The sequence below is a fragment of the Natrix helvetica genome (assembly GCF_964273705.1).
Source record: "Natrix helvetica genome assembly, chromosome: 5".
Classification (NCBI taxonomy): Eukaryota; Metazoa; Chordata; class Lepidosauria; order Squamata; family Natricidae; genus Natrix; species Natrix helvetica.
In genome coordinates, this window is record NC_138551.1 from 144,426,325 (window position 1) to 144,448,086 (window position 21,762).

The 21,762-nt window shown below is 52.3% G+C and overlaps 1 protein-coding gene and 1 long non-coding RNA gene across 2 annotated transcripts in view; both read left to right on the top strand.

Moving 5' to 3' along the window:
• LOC309392996 overlaps nucleotides 1–20,647 on the top strand; it is a 40,571-nt gene extending 19,924 nt beyond the window's left edge. Inside the window, exon 2 of the long non-coding RNA XR_014175517.1 lies at nucleotides 18,745–20,647. This is a non-coding gene — a long non-coding RNA (uncharacterized lncRNA). The remainder of the gene's footprint in view (nucleotides 1–18,744) is intronic.
• Nucleotides 1,422–18,133, top strand: ECE1 (endothelin converting enzyme 1). The gene is made up of 18 exons (XM_081954620.1): nucleotides 1,422–1,871; nucleotides 4,014–4,155; nucleotides 4,267–4,470; nucleotides 6,701–6,828; nucleotides 7,983–8,129; nucleotides 8,229–8,294; nucleotides 9,178–9,369; nucleotides 10,351–10,493; nucleotides 10,635–10,749; nucleotides 11,167–11,277; nucleotides 11,912–12,088; nucleotides 12,208–12,311; nucleotides 13,972–14,082; nucleotides 15,614–15,681; nucleotides 15,819–16,009; nucleotides 16,097–16,192; nucleotides 17,544–17,808; nucleotides 17,855–18,133. The coding sequence occupies exons 1-17, from the start codon at nucleotides 1,437–1,439 to the stop codon at nucleotides 17,718–17,720; spliced, it is 2,607 nt and encodes an 868-aa protein (XP_081810746.1). The 5' UTR covers nucleotides 1,422–1,436; the 3' UTR covers nucleotides 17,721–17,808; nucleotides 17,855–18,133.
• Nucleotides 20,648–21,762: the final 1,115 nt, after the last annotated feature.

Consider the following 21,762-nt stretch of genomic DNA (forward strand, 5'->3'; position numbering starts at 1 on the left):
CTTTTCTCCTTCCGCTCTCTTTCCCCCATTCCTCCTCTCTTCTCCTCTTTCTTACTCTCTCTTCTACTCTTACTTCTCCTTCCTTCTTTCCTTCCTTCCTTCCTCTGCTTTACCCTTTCTTCCTTTCCCTCCTCATTTATTCTTTCCCCCACTCCTCCTCTTTCTTATCTTCTCCTACTCTTTCCTTCCTTCCTTCCTCTGCTTTACCCTTTCTTCCTTTCCCTCCTCTTTTCTCCTTCCCCTCTCTTTCCCCCATTCCTCCTCTCTTCTCCTCCTCCTTCCCCTCTCTCCTACTCTTACTTCTCCTTCCTTCCTTCTTCTGCTTTACCCTTTCTTCCTTTCCCTCCACATCCCCCCTCCTTTCCGTTGTTCCCTTTGCTGATTTACTTTCTCTGATGGGTTCTCGGGTTGGCATTTTAGCGATCCTAACTTTTATCTTTTCATACGAATAATTTTCTCTGTTTATATTTCCCTCCCACACCCCACTTTTTAAAGCATTTTTTTTTCCTGGCAGTCCGGACAAATAGGTAGGGGGGAAAATGCTTTTAAAAGTGAAAAACAATGGTTCTGTCAAGTGCACGGATCAGTTGTGAGCTGTGCGATCGTCGGTCCTTCTTTATTTCACTTTTTGAAAGCATTTTTTCCCTATTTATTTGCCCAAAATGGCAGGGGGAGGGGGAAAAATGCTTTAAAATGTGAAAAAAATGTCCTGAGGATCGCTAAGTGTCGCAGAACCTTCCCCCTCCCCCAATTTTTCAAAGCTTTTTTTTAACTAGCGGCTTGCGTGAACCTTAGCATGTTTGGCTACCGGTTCTAGCGAAACTGGCCAGAACCGGTAGCGTTTTCACCCCTGCCACTGGGGCTTCTGGAATTGCTATTGATGTTGCGTGGCAAACCCCCCCCCCCCTAGAACATGTGTCTGGGGAGGGTCCAAGCTGGCACTTGAGGCTGGGCTGAAGGTCCAAGGAGAGAAGCCACAGTGCCTCTCCGAGTTCCGGCCTTGGAGTTTCGCACCAGCCCAGGTGCCACCAGCAGTTGAAACCGGAAGCCGAGTGGGACAGATAAGCCCGCCAGACGCTGTGCCAGGAGCCAGTGGGGATGGGGGTTGGGTGGGGGGCTTCCCTAAGGGTGCTCAGCCACTTCCCTTGGAAGAGGAGGATATTGGGTCAGTGGGGCAGTCCTTCAGGCAATTTCGGAGTCTAACCGGAGCTGTGGGGCAATGCTGGGTCAAGGCTAGAGGCCGGGGGGGGTGGATGGGTGTCGTGGGCAGAGCCTCCTCTGGTTCTGCTCAAGCCTTGCCATGTGCCTGTCGGGTTGGCGCCGAGAGGCATCTCCAGACAACGGGCATCTCCGGTGGGCGGGCAGAGAAGGAGGGCAAGCAGGGGAGGGGCAGGCGTTATGGGCCTGGCTTTCCAGGAAGCGCCTGGCCGCAAGGAATGCGGCCTCGCAACATCCCCCCTGGTATCCGCCTGCCTGGATGGGCTTCCTGTTTTGGAACTCTGTTGCCAGCCTTTCCTTGCCCAGAGGCGATCCCTCTCCAGCAGGAGGAGGAGGAAGAGGAGGAGGGAGGTCTGAGCTGTGTGGGGCTAAAAGGGGGAACGTGGGAGGCTGAGGCTAGGAGGGAATTGCACCCTTCCCCCCCTTCCCCCACTGCCAGCTTTGCGGGAAGGTTGGCTGCTTTGTGGCCTGAGTCGGCAGGTGTGCGATATGTGGGGCCAGGTGGGCACAAGAGCCAGGTGTGGGGCACAGATGTGCTGAGAGCGTCTTTCTGTCCTTCCGCTTTTCAGATGTCCACCTACAAGCGGGCCACCCTGGACGAAGAGGAGCTGGTGGACTCCCTGGAGGGAGAGATTTACCCCAATGGGATCCAGGTGAGAAGAGGGGGGAGGGCAGGAGGGGTGGGCGGCACCTCCCCCACCTGGGCAAAAGGTTGCCTGGGACTCAGCCCCACTTCCTTTTTTTAAAAAAAAAAGTTCATTGTTTTTTTTCTGTACATACAGATTGTTATAAATGTATACCTGTAGAATGTATGTAAAATGATCAATATGAAAGGGTTTTTTTGAGGGGGGGGATGTAACTATCAATACCATCGACATTAAATGGAGCTCGCTCAGACGCTGAAATACACCATGCAAATTAGAGAGTGGAAGGGAGAGAGAGAGCGCGGGAAAGAGGGAGAGAGGAGAGAGGTAGAAGTAGAAGGGAGGAAAAGAGTAAGAGAGAGAGAAGGAGCGGAAAGAGGAAAGTAGAAGGGAGGGAGGGAGGGAGGGAGGGAAAGAGAGAGGCAGAAGTAGAAGGGAGGAAAAGAGTAGGAGAGAGCGAAGGAGCGGAAAGAGGAGAGGGGAGGGGAAGTAGAGAAGATAGGGATGGCAGAAAGAAGAAAGGAGGGCGGGAGGAGGAGAGAGAGAGGGAGAGGAGATGGGTTGGAGTGTGAAATAGTCTACAATATGGTGTAGGGAAAGCAGGAGAGCTAATGATAGATGTTTTAGGTTGGTGGTAAAAGGAACTGATATAATATTGAACGGCCGCCCCTGTCCCCCCCCCCCCGCCCCGGCGGCCCTCGGGGAGACAAGAAATACCCTTTTGTTCCGACTTCAGGTGGGCCCGATAGGTCCGTTTTCTGTCCTCCCCAGGCTCCAGAGGCTTTCTAGGAGCCTGGGGGGGGGGGGGGCGAAAAACAGCCCAACAGGCAAACCAGTTGGGGTTTGGGAAATTCGGGAATGGACTTGAAGCCTCTGGAGGGCAAAAAACAGCTGAACATGTGCCATAGGTTCGCCATCACTGCCCTATTCTATTCTATTCTATTCTATTCTATTCTCTACTTATTCTATCCTATTCTCTACTTATTCTATTCTATTCCATTCCATTCTCCACCTATTCTATTTCCTATTCTATTCCATTCCATTCCATTCTCTACCTATTCTATTCTATTCCGTATTCTATTCTATTCCATTCCATTCTGTACCTATTCTATTCCCTATTCTATTCTATTCTATTCTATTCCATTCCATTCTCTACCTATTCTATTCCCTATTCTATTCTATTCTATTCTATTCCATTCCATTCTGTACCTATTCTATTCTATTCCATTCTATTCTCTACCTATTCTATTCTATTCCCTATTCTATTCTATTCTATTTTCTCCTTATTCTGATCTGTTCCGTTCCGTTTCATTCCATTCTCTACCTATTCTAGTCCATTCCATTCTATTCTATTCTATTCTATTCCCTATTCTATTCTATTCCATATTCTATTCTAGTCCATTCCATTCCATTCTCTACTTATTCTATTCTGTTCTATTCTATTCTTATTCTATTCTATTCCCTAATTCTATTCTATTCTCTATTCTATTCCATTCCATTCTCATTCTATTCTATTCCATTCCATTCTCTACTTATTCTACTCTATTCCATTCCATTCTCTACCTATTCTATTCCCTATTCTATTCTATTCCCTATTCTATTCTATTCTATTCTATTCCATTCCATTCTCTACTTATTCTGTTCTGTTCCATTCTCTACCTATTCTATTTATTCCCTATTCTATTCTATTCTATTCCATTCCATTCAATTCTCTATTTATTCTGTTCTGTTCCATTCCATTCCATTCTCTATTCTATTCCATTCTATTCTATTCTATTCCTATCCTATCCTATCCTATCCTATCCTATCCTATCCTATCCTATCCTATCCTAGTCTCCCTGGAAAGTAAGGTTTTCCTCCTTAGCCGAAGCCAGAGGTGGCCCCTGGCACCCAGCTCAGCTCATGGCCTGGTTCGGGAGAGGCCTGGTTGTATTCTTAATGTTGGTTGAAGCTCCTGCTTTTTCTCTCTCGCAGCCCTGAGATAGGGAGGGGGTTCTTTGCCGTCCTTCTGTCTCTTTTGAGGCTCTGGTAAACCGCAGCTGGCAAGGAGACACAAGAAAGGCTCACCCAGGCCTCTGCGCCCCGTGGCGGAGGGAGCCGCTGCTCCTCTGCCTCAGAGGGCCTGAGTCTCCCTCCTTCCTTCTCTCCCAGGTGAACTTCCGCGGGCCAGGGGCCAGAAAGGGCTGCTGGGCGCAGCGGCCGCAGCCAGAGAAGCGCCTCCTGATCCTGACGGTTATCCTCTTCTTGGGTCTGTTAGCCTGTCTGGCTGTCCTGTTCTTCCAGTACCAGACGCGTGAGTCCTGCTGTCTGTCCGTCTGCCAGGCCTGTCCCCTTCGGATGGGTCTTCCCCCCCAACCCCAGCCCCACGTCTGCTGTGACAGCAGCCTCCTCTTCCTCCCTTCAGGGCCCTGCCTGACCCAGGCCTGCATCTCGGTGACCAGCTCCATCCTGAGTTCGCTGGACCAAGGGGTGGACCCCTGTGAGGACTTCTTCAGCTATGCTTGCGGCGGCTGGATCAAGAGCAACCCCATCCCGGACGGTCACTCCCGCTGGGGGACCTTCAACAAGCTTTGGGAACATAACCTGGCTGCTCTCAAGAGCCTCCTGGGTGGGTTGGGGGGCAGGGGGTCACAGCTAGGGTGGGATTCACTTACCTTTCCTACCGTTTCGCAAATGTATTCCACGCATACTGTCGGCTGGAGTCAGATCTCATATTACTGCAGCCGGTTTGAGAGGGGTGCACCTTGTAGGGTAATGTGATTTACGACACAGACTGAGGGGAGGGAAGGAACAGGGGTAAAGGTTAGAGATAAATCAAACAAAGCAGAGGCTCGGCTGCGAGCAGATCTTACCTAATGAATGCCTGGTTTTGTATTGAAAACTTGACTTGATGCTTATGAATCAATGAGGGCATTTTTAGGACACCAGGTGAATGCCACCTCTGGGTGTACCCCTCTGGAGGGGCTTGCAAAGGGGGCCAAGAGGCTTTCTGGGACTGAAAGAGGGGAGCCCCCAGCCTTGGGCTAAAATGGGAGGGGCGAGGGGGTGCCAGATTACCCCTTCTTGGATGCTGGGGGGTGGGTGTTTCTCCCGCGGGGGGAGGGGTATACTTGCAGTGCACAAGCTTTGCAACGCTGCCTTAGAGAAGGACAGAAACCCCTGAAGAACTCTTGTGTATTTGTGTGTGTTTCTCTCTCTCTCTCTGGTTGTGTGTTTCCTCCCTTTCCTGTGGCTTTTCGCTCCACAACAGACCCCCCACCCCCATGCTTCACTTTTTCCATGACTGGGCCTCTTGCAATTTCCCAGGAATGATCCCCCCCCCCCCTGGAAAGATGCATTCATGTGCGGAATGGATGGGGAGGGGGGGATTTCCCCTGATTAAATATTCCTCTCTGGGCAGTTGAAGAGGGGCACAGTCTGGAGGGGAGGGGGTTTCCATAGCTACAGACCCTTATCTTCCTTTATCCGATAGCTGCCCTGTCCGTCTGTCTGGGCGTCTGAAGAGCCCTCCCCCCTCCCCACTTTTCCCCAGACAGAGAAGTGCCTGATCCTCCCCTCCAGAAAAAACTGAAGCAAAGCCTGCGCAGCCAAGACGGGGGCTCTTTGGGGGGGTTGTGTGTCTCTTCCGTGCCCCATAGGGGAGGAGGCGCCCCACCGAGCGAGGCCTCCCTGGGAAGCAGTGACTGTTCTCCCCCAGCTGAACCCCAAAAAGCTCTCAGATAGTGGTTCAGAGAACAGGTAGTAAAAAATACTAAAAAAAGTTTCTTAAAAAAACATTCCGACGATCGCAGGTTGCACAGCTGAGCTTCGGAAGTTTTTTTTTTTTTTTACATTTTAAGCATTTTTTTTACTACAGATTCTCCGGAAACACGGGGGGTGGGTGGGGGTGTCCATTTTTGCTCCCAGCAGGCTTCCCTGAGGCCTCCTAGGCCAAAAACGGGGGGGGGAGGGTGTCTGTTTTTCCTCCCAGCAGCCTAGCAGGGGCCAAAAATAGGTGGTAGGTGCTGAGAAAAGAAAGAAGAAAGAAAGAAAGAAGAAAGAAAGAAAGAAAAAAGAAAGAAGGAAGAAAGAAAGAAAGAAAGAAGGAAGGAAGGAAGGAAGGAAGGAAGGAAGGAAAAAGAAGGAAGGAAGGAAGGAAGGAAGGAAGGAAGGAAGGAAGGAGGAAGAAAGAAAGAAAGAAAGAAAGAAAGAAAGAAAGAAAGAAAGAAAGAAAAAGAGAGAAAGAAAGAGAGAAAAAGAGAGAGAGAAAAATAGAAAGGAGGGAGGGTTGGAAGGAAGGAAAGAAAAAAGGGAAGAAAGGAAAGAAAGAAAGAAAAAAGGAATGAAAGGAGAAGGAAAGAAAGAAAGATAGAAAGAAAGGGAGAGGGTAGGAAGGAAAGAAAGAAAGGAAGGAAAGAAAAAAGGAAGAAAGGAAAGAAAAAGAAAAAAGGAATGAAAGGAGAAGGAAAGAGAGAAAGAAAGAAAGAAAGAAAGAAAGAAAGGAGGGAAAGAGGGTAGGAAGGAAAGAAAAAAAGGGAAGGAAAGAAAAAGAAAAAAGGAAAGAAAGGAGAAGGAAAGAAAAAGAAAGAAAGGGGAAGGAAGGAAAGACTACAAATTTGTCACTAGCTTCAGAGGATAATCCAGGGCTGGAAGGGACCTGGAGGTCATCTAGTCCAACTCTGCTCTAGCAGGACATTGTGAGTTTCTGTCTTTTGATCCTCCAGTTACATGACTACTTAGCCATGCCCACCCAGTCACATGATCCCACCAACAAGCCGGTAGCAAAGATTTTTTTAGATTTCACCACTGGCTGTGGGGCGCAAGAGTCCGGGGTCTTCACTGGTCTCTCCTCTCTGCAGAGAACACCACGGCCGCCTCATCGCTGGGCGAGGCTGAACGCAAAGTGCAGCGTTACTACCAGGCCTGCATGAACGAGAGCCGAATAGAGGAGCTGCAAGCCAGACCGCTGGTGGATCAAGTTCAGAAGGTAGCCGGAGGGGTTCTTGGGAGCAAAGGCCTCACTTGGTAGGAGCATCCAGCTTTCTCTGCCTCCTTCAAAGCGCTCTGGGGCCAACCCCTCGCGGGAGCGAACTGACACTCCGGGGCTCTCCGCTCAGCATCGGACTGCAGCTCCCAAAACTCCCAGCTAAAGCTGAGTCCGGTTCAGAGCGATGGGAAGTGTAGTCAGAAGCCAGTACTAAATCAAACGGGCATCTCCGGAGCACAAAATACCGTATTTTTCAGAGTATAAGATGCACCTTTCCCCTCCCTAACAGAGGGTGTGTCTTATACACTGACTGTAGTCTCACCCACCCACCGGCCCCCCACCTTTTGGCCTCTGCCTTCTAGCAATTTACCTCCTTGCAGCAAACAGGGGGAAATGGGATTTGCGGAGGCTGCAATCAGCTATAGCCATCTCTGCAGCCTGAAACAGCTGATGATCGGGAGGTCCCCTTAAACTGAAAGTGAAACTTGCTGTTTGCTCCACAAGGCAAATTGCTGGGAGGCAGAGGCAGATTTTTATTTTCTTGTGCTGTTTTGCTGCAAGGAGGTAAGTCAATAACTATAAATGCCTACAGAATGTTCAAATGATTAGACTCATTTTTTAAAGACTGCTTTATTATTGTTCTAGACAGCTTAACAAAATGAAGACGCTTTTTAAAATAAATGCTTGATCTGAAGAGGCCCAGTGCTATTGTATCTTCTTTTAAACAGCAGAGAATAACATATACTTCCAGAAAGCCCCATCAATTTTAACAGCATCTGTACAAGTATAGTCTGAAATGTAACACCACAAACAGTGTATATCGTCTGTTTGCTGTTTGCTGCAAGGAGGCATATTGCTGGGAGGCAGAGGCAGATTTTTTTTCTCTTGTTTTCCTCCTCAAAATCTAGCTGCGTCTTATACTTCGGAGCGTCTTATACTATGAAAAATACGGTATTTTGTGCTCCGGAGATGCCTGTTTGATTTAGTACTAGCTTCTGACTACACTTCCCATCACTCTAACTTTGCAATTGATGCTCTTTTAAGATTTACAGTCGGGGTGACAAGAAAGCCAGGCTGGGTGGGGCTTGGGCCCCTTTGCCTTTCCTGCTCTCTTGACCCTGAGGGGGTCTCTTTCTCTCCCTCCCCCACCCCAGCTTGGAGGCTGGAATATGAGCACCCACCCGGGAGAGGATGGCTTCAATCAGATGCTGTTGGCTTTGATGTCCCAGTACCATATGACCCCCTTCTTCTCCATCTCTGTCAGTGCCGACTCCAAGAATTCCAGCAGCAACATCATTCAGGTAGGGGATCCCTCCTGCTCGAATTACCTGCCCACCCGCTCTGCTCTGCCCCCTCTGCCCAGGGTCACCCCTCTCTTGCTGCTGCTTCTTCTCTTCCAGATTGACCAGTCGGGGCTGGGGTTGCCGTCCAGGGAGTACTACCTCAACAAAACACAGAACGAGAAAGTGAGTCATCGCCCTGCACCCAAGGCCCTTTGAGAGGCACAGCCTCCCTCCTTCCAGACTGTGCCCTCCGTCGCCTTGCGAGGGTGGCATGGCCTTGTTTTGTGTCATCCCCCCCCACCGCCGAGCCATGAAGAACCTAAGGTATTGTCGGCACGGCTGTCCTGCCCAAACTCAGGAACTTTCCTGGTTGAGCTGATGATGCCACATCCCTTTCCTTGGGTTGTGGCCCGCCAGTGGCAGCACAGTGGCAGCACAGTGGCAGCACAGTGAGGAGATTAGGGAGGAACATGGGCCAGTCCTGGAGGCTGGGGAAGGCTCGGATGAGGGCTCTGTGTCAGAGGCAGAGACAGGGCCAAGACCGTCTGGCAGTGATCAGGTGCCTATGGAGTTAGACAGCAGTGAGGCAGAGGAACAGCTAGAGCCTGTTGCCAGTGTGCGCATGCGCAGAGCTGCCAGAAGAAAAGAACAGGTAAGAAATCAGAGTCGACTTGGGAGTAAAGCCACAGGTGGAAGGTGATTGGCCCCTCCCATAGGACATAAAAGAGGAGCGAAAGGGGAGTGGGATTTTTTTGCAGGAAACAATTCGTTCGGTCGGTTGTTAGATTCGTTTCAGGAGCGTGAAGGTCTGTCCGTAAATATCAGAGTCTGTGTGCCCAGCCTTTCCTTGCACAGCACCTCATTTGGGAAAATATTTACATGGCAGCTTTCCAAGCTAGATAAGGTCTGTGGTCATAAATACTCCTTTGAAAGACTGTTTGCCAGGCCTTTGCTGAATGTGAAGGAGAGGAATTCCCATTCGTTGAATAAAAGGGGTTTTGTCGAGACCAGGACTCTGCCTCCTGCTTTTTGGGGAAGCCTAGATCAGAACACCTTGATCCTGCAGGTACTGGCGGCGTACCTGAACTACATGGTCCAGCTTGGCATGCTGGTCAGCGGGGAGGAAGAGGCCACGATCCGGCCGCAGATGCAGGAAATCCTGGACTTTGAGACCACTTTGGCCAACGTCACCACCCCCCAGGACAAGCTCCGGGATGAGGAAGTGATTTACCACAAAATGCAGGCTGGGAAGCTCAAGGTGAGGCCGGCTGTGGCCAGTGGGAAATTGGGAGCGTGGGAAGTTGGGAGCTCTGCTGTCAACTCTGCGTCTGATTGGCCTCCTTGGGAAGTGGGGGAAGAACGGGCATCCCAGCATTGTTCCTCTGGGTGGGAAAAGGTACCAAGAAGCCCTTCAGATGAAGATTGTTGTGGCCTCCCTCCAGCAGTGAATCAGAGGAGGAGGAGACATGGGAGTCAGGGTCAGCATCAGGGCAACCTGAGACCTGGGGAGTGGGAGAGGGAATAGAAGTGGCAGAGAGATAGAGAAACCGAGGCGGAGCCTGGCTGTCCGTCCGTCGGTCAGCCCTTAGATGGAGAGTCAGCAGCCCCCAGGTCTGGAGGTGGCTGACGAGGAAGAGGAGGAACAACTGTGCCCAATGCCTGTTGCATGGATGCGCAGAGGAGAGGAGAGCAGTGGAAATCTATGGGCTGGTCCTTGGGACGGAAGAGCCCACCGCTGCTAGCAAAGCCCCACCCTAGCTCTGGGAATAAAAGGCAAAGGAGAGGAGAGCAGTGGAAATCTATGGGCTGGTCCTTGGGACGGAAGAGCCCACCGCTGCTAGCAAAGCCCCACCCTAGTTCTGGGGATAAAAGGCAGGAGGCGGAGATGAATAGGTGCGACAAACAACTATTCATCTCCCTGCCGGACAGACCTGTTAACCTGTGGTGAGAGGGAAACTTTGTGCCGGGATGCTGGCGCTCCTAATAAAGGAATATTCAGAGGGTTTGGGGAGCTGGGTCAGAGCAAGGGTGTGGGTGGATCCCAGATCTCCTGGATACGTTCCTTCCCGTCCAAGAGGAGGCTTAAAAAGAAATAGAAGCCAAACCCGGCTCTACTCTTGGGGGCCCAGTCTGATCAGCTGGCGTCCTCTAGCCAGCTGTACATTCCCAAGTGGTGATTGGGTAGAAGGCAGGAAAGGGGAGATCTGACCCCCTCCACTTCTCCTTTCTGCCCCGGAAGGACCTGGCCCCGGCCATCGACTGGATGCCCTTGCTCAAGGAATTCTTCGACCCGGTGGAGATCAACGAATCGGAGCCGATAGTGGTCTACGCCAAGGAGTATCTCCAGCGTGTCTCCCTGCTCATCCTGAATGCGGACAAGAGGTGAGGGAAGGGTGGAAACTTTGGAGGGGGGAGGGGCACTGAGCCGGAGGACCTCGGTTGGTTCCTGGCCAAGGCAAAAGAAAGCCTTGCCCTCCCCTCCCCTCCCCGCTTTCCTGAGCCCTTCTCTTTTGCCTGTGCCAGGGTGTTGCGTAACTACATGATTTGGCATCTGGTGAGGAAAGGAGCGGGTTTCTTGGACCAGCGGTTCCAAGATGCGGAGGAGAAGTTCCTGGAAGTTGTGTACGGATCGAAGAAGGTGGGTGCAGAGGAGGACGCAGGGTGGGTTGACCGGGGTTGCGGGGAGGGGGGGAGAAAGTCCCGTCAGATGGGAAGGAAAAGATGTCCCTTGCTTTCCCCCCCCACCCGTTTCTCGAGAACTGGCTGCCCTGGAGCGCCCTCTGCTGCCAGCTGCCAGCCCTGCAGCGCCACACCCACCTGGGTCTCAGGTAGCCAGGATCAGAAGGCGTTTCCCGATTTGGCTGGTGCCTGCAGCCACGGGAATCTTTGGGCACCGGATGGCCACGCCCCCTCCTACCCTCCGCCGCCTGAACCCAAAGCAGAAACTCTGACCAAGGGAAGGGCTTGGCACAAGGCCAATGTGGCAGGGCTATCTCTTCATGGGCAGCCAGAGGCCAGAGCTGGTGCAAGTGACTTCTCCCCCTTCGCCTTGCAGACCTGCGTGCCCCGTTGGAAGTATTGCATCGGCGACACAGATAACAGCCTGGGTTTCGTCTTGGGGGCCATGTTTGTGAGGGCCACCTTTGCCGAAGACAGCCGGGCCGTCGTAAGCATGTGTTTTCTTCTCCCCCCCCCCCCCGCATGGCTTGAGCTGTCCACTTTTGCGGGCCTCTTAGAAGGAGAGTAACTAGGGACGTGGTGGCTCCGTGGCTAAGATGCTGAGCTTGTTGATCAGAAAGGTCAGCAGTTCGAACCCCTCGCGCCGCGTAAACGGAGTGAGCTCCCGTGACTTGTCCCAGCTTCTGCCAACCTAGCCGTCCGAAAGCATTTAAAAAATGCAAGTAGAAAAATGGGGACCACCTTTGGTGGGAAGGGAAGAGCGTTCCATGCGCCTTTGGCGTTGAGTCATGCCAACCACATGACCACGGAGACGTCTTCGGACAGCGGTGGCTCTTCAGCTTAGAAACAGAGATGAGCACTGCCCCCTAGAGTCAGGAACAACTAGCATGTATATGCGAGAGCAACCTTTACCTTTAGGGGGGCTCCAGGTACCCACCTCTTGGGTTCCTCTCAGAGTCGCGGGCTTCCCCTGGAGCAGGTCAACCCCCCAATCAGGAGGAGAGAGAGGAGAGCCCTGCTTCCTAGATCGGCCACATTCCTCCTCCACCTTCCGAAGCCCTTCTGCCCTGGGGCATCCCACAGTGCCAGAGAACAGCTGGCTAGCCTCGCTCCCCTTACAGGCGGAGGAGATGATCCTGGAGATTAAAAGGGCGCTGGAAGAAAGCCTAGCCAGCCTTGAGTGGATGGATGAGGAGACCAGGCGGTCAGCCAGAGAGAAGGCCGACGCCATCTATGACATGATTGGCTATCCAAAGTTCATCCTGGACCCCAAAGAGCTGGACAAAGTCTTCCACGATGTGAGTATGTCACACCTGCCGTGCGGGGAGGCGGGCGGGCGGGGGGAAACGCACCAGCCCCATGGAACCCTCTTGGGAGGGCATCTGGATCTGATGAACCCCCCCCCCTTTCTTGGCAGTACGACCCCGTGCCTGACCTGTACTACGAGAATGTCATGCAGTTCTACAACTTCTCTGCCCGGGTGGCAAACGACCAGCTTCGCAAGCCTCCCAACCGCGACCAGTGAGTAGGAATTGTCTTTTTGGGCCGGATCAATCAATCAATCGGAATACAGCTGGAAGGGACCTTGGAGGTCTGCTCGTCCCGTGATGGTGAATCTTTTCGGCACCGAGTGCCATGGATGTGCATGTTTGCGCACTGGAGCACCAGAAACCTAAGACCAGCTGGCTGGCACGCGCACAAGCCTGTTTTTAGGCTGTCCTGCGGGCCGTTTTTTGGGACGTTTTCAGGGCGTTTTCGGCCTGAAAACGGCCTTTAAAACAGCCTGGGTTTTGGCTGTTTTTCAAGGCGTATGTCAGGGCATTTTCTGGTGCTCTGGCACATGCATTCCGGAAACTACAAGAACAGCTGGCGATGGCACGTGTGCCCACAGAGAGGTCTCTGCGTGCCACCTTGGGCATGCGTGGTATAGGTTCTGTTAGATTGGGTAATGGATGGGCACACACAGGCTTAATGGTAACAGCAGCTTTTTATTGAGTACAAGAAGTGAGAACAATCCAGCAAAGATTGAGTCTGACAGCAGCCCTTTGTTCCCGCCGGAACAGAGGACCTTGGTGGAAACCAGTGTAGTTAGAACAAGTATCTTTAACAGGTTCGCCATCACGATTCTAGTCCAAGCAAGAGACTCTATCCCATTTCAGTCCAGTCTTTTCTTAAAAACCTCAGATGAAGCCCCTACAACTTCTGGTGGCAAGCTGTTCCACTGATTAATTGTCCTCCCTGTTAGGACGTTTCTCCTTAATTCCAGGTTGCTTCTCTCCTTCATTAGTTTCCACCCATTGTTTCTTGTCTGGCCTAACTGTGCTTTGGTAAATAAGTTGACCCCCTCTTCTTTGGGGCAGCCCTCAAATCCTGGAATACTATCATGACCCCAAAGTCCTTCTTTTCTCTAGACTAGCCAGACCCAATGTTGTGACCTAGTCTTCCCCAGCAGCACGAAGCCGAGTCCTCGTCCCGATAAATCCCTTTTATTTAATTGAGAGTGAATTCCTCTCCAGCAAAGTCTTTCCTCTCCCACCGTCTTTCAAGGTAGCTCACAATTACCGACCTTTATCAGGCTTGGAGAGTGGCCAGGCCGATATCTTTCAGAAGCCACAATACTTGGCAAGGATGCAAGGATGAACGAATGGTCTCCTGCAAACTCCACTCCCCTTTCGCTCCTCTTTTATTTCCTCTGTGTGTGGGGGGGATTCACCTTCCACCTGTGGCCTTGCTCCCAAGTCGACCCCTGTTCTTTAGCTGTTCCCTTCGTCTGGCAGCTCTGCGCATGCGCACCCTGGGAACAGGCTCCAGCTGTTTGTCTGCCTCACTGATGTCTGACTCCGAAGGCAGCTGATAACTGTCAGACAGCCCTGGCCCCATCTCTGCCTCCGACACAGAGCCCTCATCTGAGCTTTCCCCAGACTCCAGGACTGGCCCATGTTCCTCCCCAACCTCCTCACTGTCCGAATCTGCTGCCAGCTCTGCTGGCGGGACACAACACCCAATTCCTGCAACCATTCTTCGTTTGTTTTAGTCTCCAGACCTTTAGTCATCTTAGTTGCTCTTTTGGAAAAAGTGCAAAAACCCAGGAATTTGAGAGGAGGAGGCTTAAGGGGAGAGCTGAGCCGTGCAGTTGGGACTTTGGTCCTGATGAATTCACGTGTTTTTTTGTCTTCCCCAGGTGGAGCATGACCCCGCCGACGGTGAACGCTTACTACTCCCCCACCAAGAACGAAGTCATCTTCCCCGCGGGAATTCTGCAGTCTCCGTTCTACACGCGGAATTACCCCAAGTACGAAGGCCTCTCCCTCCTGTCCCTTGACATCGGGGGCGGGGGGGGGGAAGATGGTGGTCCCGGAGAGGCAGGCAGAGGCACCCGTTTTCCTCCAGGAACTGCCCCGGATGCCCCTTTGGATGCCCAATGGTATCGGGATGTGTGTGAACATCCAGTGACATCCTTCCCTCTCAGCCAAAATCTCATGGGGCTTGGATGGTGGAGAAGGGGGATTGAACCGTGTCAAAACGGGAAAAAAAGAGAGATTTTGATGGGTCGAAAGTTGGACGCTGACGACGTTAACTGTCCCACTTGGTTATCTAGCAAAGAAAGTCTCCTGGCCATTTGATTTTGCCAAGAGTATACTTTACTGAAGCTTAAATCGTTATGTTTTGACCCAGTTCCCCAAACACGACAAATCCTCTGTAGCTAAATCAACGATTCCTTTTTTAGGAACGCCGGCAGCCCCGTCAAAAAGTTTCTCTCTCAACGCAGGTTAACAAGTCCGGCTGGCCAGAAGATGAATAGTTGTGTGCCACATCTATTCATCTCCGCCCCCTGCCTTTGATCCCCAGAGCTAGGGTGGGCTTTGCTAGCAGCAGTGGCTCTTCCGTCCCGAGGACCGGCCCATTGATTTCCACCGCTCTCCTCTCCTCTGCCTTCTGCAAATCCGCACGTCAGGCCCAGCTGTTCCTCCTCTTCCTCATCAGCCACCTCCAGACCTGGGTGCTGTTGATTCTCCACCTGAGGGCTGACGGATGGCCAAGGCTCCACCTCTCTCTCTCTCTGCCAGCTCCACTCCCTCTTCCCCCTTGGAGCTCTCAGGTTGCCTTGATGCTGACCCTCACTCCCACGCCTCTTCCTCCTCTGATTCGGGGGCCGACATGCCACAAGAGGTTATAGAAATAGTATAAGCTGAATCTGTGGTTGCAAACCACAGAAAGGAAAGTTCCTTCTCCCTCTACATTCCTTCTCTACCACATCCCAGCCATCCCCTGGTTATTTGCAAATGTCCAATCAGGTATATTCTCCTCCTTCCTTGCCAATCCTTCCCTCTCCCTCTCCCCCATGCTAATATCTTTCGGCAAGCTCCTGAAGCTTAGGTAGGTGAGGTGCAACCAGCTTCTGTTTAGGCAAAGAAAAGAAACAAGACGACTAAACAGATAGTTGCTGGTAAATGTAATCTTTATAAGCCTGTTCCGTACTTCCCTCCATCATTTAAACCCTCCTGTGGTCCGCCTTCTCCTACACCCAAGATACTCCGATAACGTGACAGTCCATGCTGATTTACGTTGCTACACTATTCCGTATGAAAGTCACTGCAGAATCCGAAGGTCCTTTAGACTCTTGGCTTTGGCAGGGAAACAAGTGTCCCTGCGTCAGGTTTCCGAGAGATGCCTTAATGTGACAGCAGCAATCCAAGTCACGAAACGCCCCCGTTGTGAATCTTCCCCGCCAACGGAATGGCAGCCCCTAGCCGCTGATAGCGCCGGGACGGACACAGGACCCTGTCCAATCAAGCCCTTCTGTCTTGTGGCTTCTTTTCCAGGGCTATCAATTTTGGTGGGATCGGCGTTGTGGTGGGCCACGAGCTGACGCACGCCTTTGACGACCAAGGTGAGTGTGCGGGGCCAGGGCTTTTCCCTTTTCCGGATAAACAGGACCTGGGTAGCGAATTCTTCCCAGGCCTGGCTCTCTTCTTCCTGGCAAACCAGACCAGCTCTGGTCTTTCTTGGTGTTTTTCCTCCTGGCAGGACGTGAATACGACAAGGATGGCAACCTCCGTCCTTGGTGGAAGAACTCCTCGGTGGAGGCCTTCAAGCAGCACACCCAGTGCCTGGTGGAGCAGTATGGCAACTACTCCGTCAACGGTGAAGCCGTGAACGGCAAGCACACCCTGGGGGAGAACATTGCGGACAATGGGGGGCTGAAGGCTGCCTACCGGGTGAGTACACGAGTGGAGACCTATGCGGGGAGCTCCGGCCCAGCTCTACATGGGTATGGCTCACTCTGCTGTTTCCTCGCCCCACAGGCCTACCGGAACTGGGTGAAGAAGAATGGGGAGGAGGCGTCTCTGCCCGCCCTTGGCCTGACCAACGACCAGCTTTTCTTCGTTGCCTTTGCCCAGGTGGGAGCTTTCGGCCCTTCTCTCCCACTCCCCTCACAACTCCCTCGAAGGTCTTTCTCAGCCCTCCACCCCTCCGTCTGCCCTGCTGAGCCCTGTCTCTTGCCCAGTGGTAAAAGTTTCCCTCACCACCCTTGGGGAAAGGATACTGCAAAATCTACATTCCCTTCCCACTCCAGGGGAAGGATACTGCAAAATCCCCATTCCCTCCCCACTCCAGGGGAAGAATACTGCAAAATCCCCTTTCCCTCCCCACTCCAGGGGAAGGATACTGCAAAATCCCCATTCCCTCCCCACTCCAGGGGAAGGATACTGCAAAATCTCCATTCCCTCCCCACTCCAGGGGAAGGATACTGCAAAATCTCCATTCCCACCCCACTCCAGGGGAAGGATACTGCAAAATCTCCATTCCCTCCCCACTCCAGGGGCAGGATACTCCAAAATCCCCATTCCCTCCCCACTCCTGGGGGAAGGATACTGCAAAATCCCCATTCCCTCCCCATTCCAGGGGAAGGATACTGCAAAATCCCCATTCCCTCCCCACTCCAGGAGAAGGATACTGCAAAATCTCCATTCCCTCCCCACTCCAGGGGAAGGATACTGCAAAATCCCCATTCCCTCCCCACTCCAGGGGAAGGATACTGCAAAATCCCCATTCCCTCCCCACTCCAGGGGAAGGATACTGCAAAATCCCCATTCCCTCCCCACTCCAGGGAAAGGATCCTGCAAAATCCCCATTCCCTCCCCACTCCAGGGGAAGGATACTGCAAAATCCCCATTCCCTCCCCACTCCAGGGGAAGGATACTGCAAAATCCCCATTCCCTCCCCACTCCAGGGGAAGGATACTGCAAAATCCCCATTCCCTCCCCACTCCAGGGGAAGGATACTGCAAAATCCCCATTCCCTCCCCACTCCAGGGGAAGGATACTGCAAAATCCCCATTCCCTCCCCACTCCAAGGGAAGGATCCTGCAAAATCCCCATTCCCTCCCCACTCCAGGGGAAGGATACTGCAAAATCCCCATTCCCTCCCCACTCCAGGGGAAGGATCCTGCAAAATCCCCATTCCCTCCCCACTCCAGGGGAAGGATACTGCAAAATCTCCATTCCCTTCCCACTCCAGGGGAAGGATCCTGCAAAATCCCCATTCCCTCCCCACTCCAGGGGAAGGATCCTGCAAAATCCCCATTCCCTCCCCACTCCAGGGGAAAGATACTGCAAAATCTCCATTCCCTCCCCAGTCTGGGGCCAGCCAGAGGTGGTATTTGCCGGTTCTCCAAACTGCTCAAAATTTCCGCTACCGGTTCTCCAGAAATGATCAGAACCTGCTGAATTTCCCCCTCGCTTCTCCCAGGTCTGGTGCTCCGTCCGTACTCCGGAGAGCTCTTACGAAGGACTCGTCACCGATCCCCACAGCCCTTCCCGCTTCCGAGTCATTGGGACGGTATCCAATTCCGGGGCATTTGCCAAGCACTTCCAGTGCCGGCCCGGTTCGCCCATGAATCCCCGGCAGAAATGTGAAGTTTGGTGAGTTTTTCCCCCGCTCCCCACAGGAAAAACAAAACAGAGCACCCAAGCAGGATCGTCCAGTTCTCCGCTTCCTCCGTGTTAAGGACAAAAGGGAGGATGCCCCCTTTCAGGGTTTCCTGGACCCGCCACCCGCTCGCTCTTAGCTGCAAAGGGATTCCGGAAGACCCCTTGGCATGGCACGCCCTCGCCACGGAAACCTTCCCACTGCATCTCCCATGGACCGAGAGGATTCGACGGGGAACTGGTCCATCAAGACCTGAGCCAGCTTTTTAAAATCTTTTTGCCACTTTCCCGAAGGGGAAAACCGCTTTGTCGCGTTAACCGGCACCGGCTACGCCACAAGATGCACCCGCAACCTTTTGTAAAATAAGGACATTATTTTTACAACCTTGCAAAACACTGGACATTTTTTGGGGTGGGTGGGTGGGGAGGGAGGGCGGGGAAAAACGTATGGACTTTAAAAAATGTTAGGATTGTCTCTTTCTCGCTTCCCACAGATTTCAGGAAAGGCATTTTTTAAAATAAAATGCATATGTTAGTCGGTCCCTCCGTTGAAGGGGGAAATGGGGCCGGGTTCTCCCTGGGTTTGTGAGATGCCCTTCTGGCTTTCGGGGCTCAGGATCTGCCAGTTTTCCCTGCCAGGCATTCGGTGTCGGGCTTATGGAATTGTGTTTTCCTCAGAAAGCCTCCACTGCTGATCTGTCTCTCCGGTCACCTTTCGTGAGCTGTTCTTTTTCGAATTAGAATAGAATAACAAGAGTTGGAAGGGACCTTGGAGGTCTTCTAGTCCAACCTCCACCCTATACTCCTTCTTTTCTCTAACCTGGCCATATCCAGTTCATCGTACGGGAGGGGAAACAGAGGGGCACCTAAAGAAACAGAATAACAAAGTTGAAAGGGACCTCGGGGGTCTTCTAGTCCAACCCCCTGCTTAGGCAGGAAACCCTACACCACTTCAGACAAAGGGTTATCCAACATCTTCTTAAAAACTTCGTGTTGGAGCATTCACAACTTCTGGAGGCAAGTTGTTCCACTGATTCATTATTCTAACTGTCAAGAAATTTCTCCTTAGTTCTATTTATTAATTAAATAGAATTAAAGAAAGGGGATGAGGGCAGAGCTCCAGAGTTAAGCAGGGGCCACAACAGTGGTGAAAGGCATTTTTTTTAAGCTACCGGTTCTGTGGGTTTGGCTTGGTGGGCTTGACAGGAGAAGGATACTGCAAAATCCCTATTCCCTCCCCACTCCAGGGGGAAGGATACTGCAAAATCCCCACTCCAGGGGGAAGGATACTGCAAAATCCCCACTCCTGGGGGAAGGATACTGCAAAATTCCCCACTCCCACCGCAATCTGGGGCCTGCCAGAAGTGGTATTTGCCAGTTCTCCGAACTACTCAAACTTTCCGCTAGCGGTGCTCCAGAACCTGTCAGAACCTGCTGAATTTCACCCCTGGGTCACACTAGGCTTCCTCCACCCACCCACCCATCCAAAATCAGGGGGCCCCTCAGCCCCAGGGGTGTCTGGGCTGAGTTGGGAGAGGGGCTCTGGGCTCACTGGGCACAGGAAAACGTTGCCACCGAAAAGCAGACACCGAGCAGTGTCTCCCCTTCTGGGCTGCTTGGCAGAAGAGGGGAGTGGGGTTACCCTGGGTAGATATTCAGCTCCTGGGGCTTGGACCGCGGGGGGTGGGTGGGTTCTGATGTCCTGATGGGAACCCTCTGTCTGCCTTAATGCCAGCAAAGCTTTCCTTCCATCAGTCCTCCTTTTGCTAAAGCTGATACCTTCTATGCAGAACCTGGCAAGAAACCTTTCCCAGATTTGGGGGGGGGGGATTTGATCAGCGCCTTTGAAGGTACTCCGCGAGGGGCCCAGAGAATCATCTCCGATCAGCTTTTCCCCAAGCAGATAAGTTGTGCCCCTGTGTAGCTCCGTCACGAAGTCCAACTACGTTGGGAAAGATTGGTTCTGGATGGCCGCGAAGGGAGTCTGTTCTCTCCCCCCCCCAACTCTCGGGCGGGGTGCTGGAGTGGGAAAGCCGATGATGTCAACGAAATAACCAATTTCGTGGTATACATGATGTACAGGGGGACGTGGTGGCTCAGTGGTTAAGATGCTGAGCTTGTCGGATCAGAAAGTTCGGCAGTTCAGCGGTTCGAATCCCTAGGGCCGTGTAACAGAGTGAGCTCCCGTGACTTGTCCCAGCTTCTGCCAACCTAGCAGTTTGAAAGCACGTAAAAAAAAATGCAAATAGAAAAATAGGGACCACCTTTGGTGGGAAGGGAACAGCGTCCCGGGCACCTTTGGTGTTTAGTCATGCCGGCCACATGACCACGGAGACGTCTTCAGACAGCGCTGGCTCTTCGGATTTGAAATGGAAAGGAGCACCGCCCCCTAGAGTCAGGAACGACTAACACATGCGCGAGGGGAACCTTCACCGTTGCCTTTTGCATGATGTACAAGAACAATAAAGGCTACGCTATGATTTTAGGGGTTCCTCCGGTGCAAATGTGGGTTTTTCCGCCGTGTTCCTCCTGCAGGATGCCAAATTTTATCCAGATGTGCAATCTGCTTTTGGTAATCGGATCTCCCCGGGAAGGCCGCCAATGGCTTCCAGATGCGCCCTTGTGGTTTTAAAGGGATGGAATTTGTGGTGATGGAGGGGGGGGGGATTGTTTGCCAAACAGCTCTTCTGCCCCATCGCACCAGGAGAGGAAAGGAATGTCCCCCCCCTTCCTCCTAAATTCTCTGGGGTGCAGTGAATCGAGCCTTCTGAGAAAGGGAAAAAAATCTGCAAGGAATCTATGCTACACCGACCCTGGATGGGATCTGCTCAGCCAATTTGTTCTTTTTAAACTCTGCCTGCCTTTTTGGGGGAGGGGGGGGACTGTTAAATTTTGAAATAAATGACTTTTTACCACGGTTTGAAATGAATCAGGGTGCCTGTTTTTTTTTTTTCCTTCTTGGTGCATTTTCCTAACTTAAAACCTCTTCAGATGCTTCTCCTAGTTGCCCCAATTTATTGTCTTCTTCAGTCCGACCTGTGAAAGACAGGTTGTTGTTTAATTCACCGGACGCAGGTCAGAACAGAAAATAATTCCCCTTCAGGACAGTCTACGCTTGGGAAGGGAATGAAGTGCAATGTAGTTCTTTATTGTTCTGACTGAAGCTTCCCAAGAGCATGAAACAAACTCCTTGTCCTGGCAAAAAAAACAACAACCCTTTTATTTATTGACTGAATTCTTCTCATTCGCATCCAGCAAAGTCTTTCAAGGGAGGATTTACAGTCATGGACCTTATCTGGCTTGGAGAGCTGCCAGGCTGATATCTGCGGAACTTGGCCAGGAGTCTCAGAGAGTCACAAACCAATGAAGCTAACTGGCTCCTGCAAGCTCCACTCCCCTTTCACCCCTCTTTTATTTCCTCTGGGAGGGACCGTACATCGTCCACCTGCGGTCTTCCTCCCAAGTCGATCCTTGTTCCTTAGCTGTTCTCTCTGTCTGGCAACTCTGCGCATGCGGCCACTCGGAACAGGCTCCAGCTGTTCCTCTGCCTCACTGATGTCTGACTCCGAAGGCAGCTGATAACGGGGCCCTGGGGGTCCGGGGCACCGTTTTGCGGTGGTTCAGCTCCTACCTTTCTGACCGGACGCAGCGTGTGTTGGCAGGAGAAGAGAGGTCGACCCTACGCCCCCTTACTTGTGGGGTGCCACAGGGGTCGGTCCTCTCGCCACTCCTCTTCAACACATATATGAAGCCGCTGGGTGAGATCATCCGTGGTTTCGGGGTGGGATACCATCTGTACGCTGATGATACTCAGCTGTACTTTTCCACCCCGAACCACCCCAACGAGGCCATCGAAGTGATGTCCCGGTGTGTGGAAGCCGTACGGATCTGGATGGATGACAACCGACTCAAGCTCAACCCCTCCAAGACGGAGTGGCTGTGGGTACCAGCTCCCCGGTTCAGCCAATTAATTCCATCATTGGCCATTGGGGGCATTCAACTTGCCCCCGTGGAGCGGGCGCGCAATTTGGGCGTCCTCC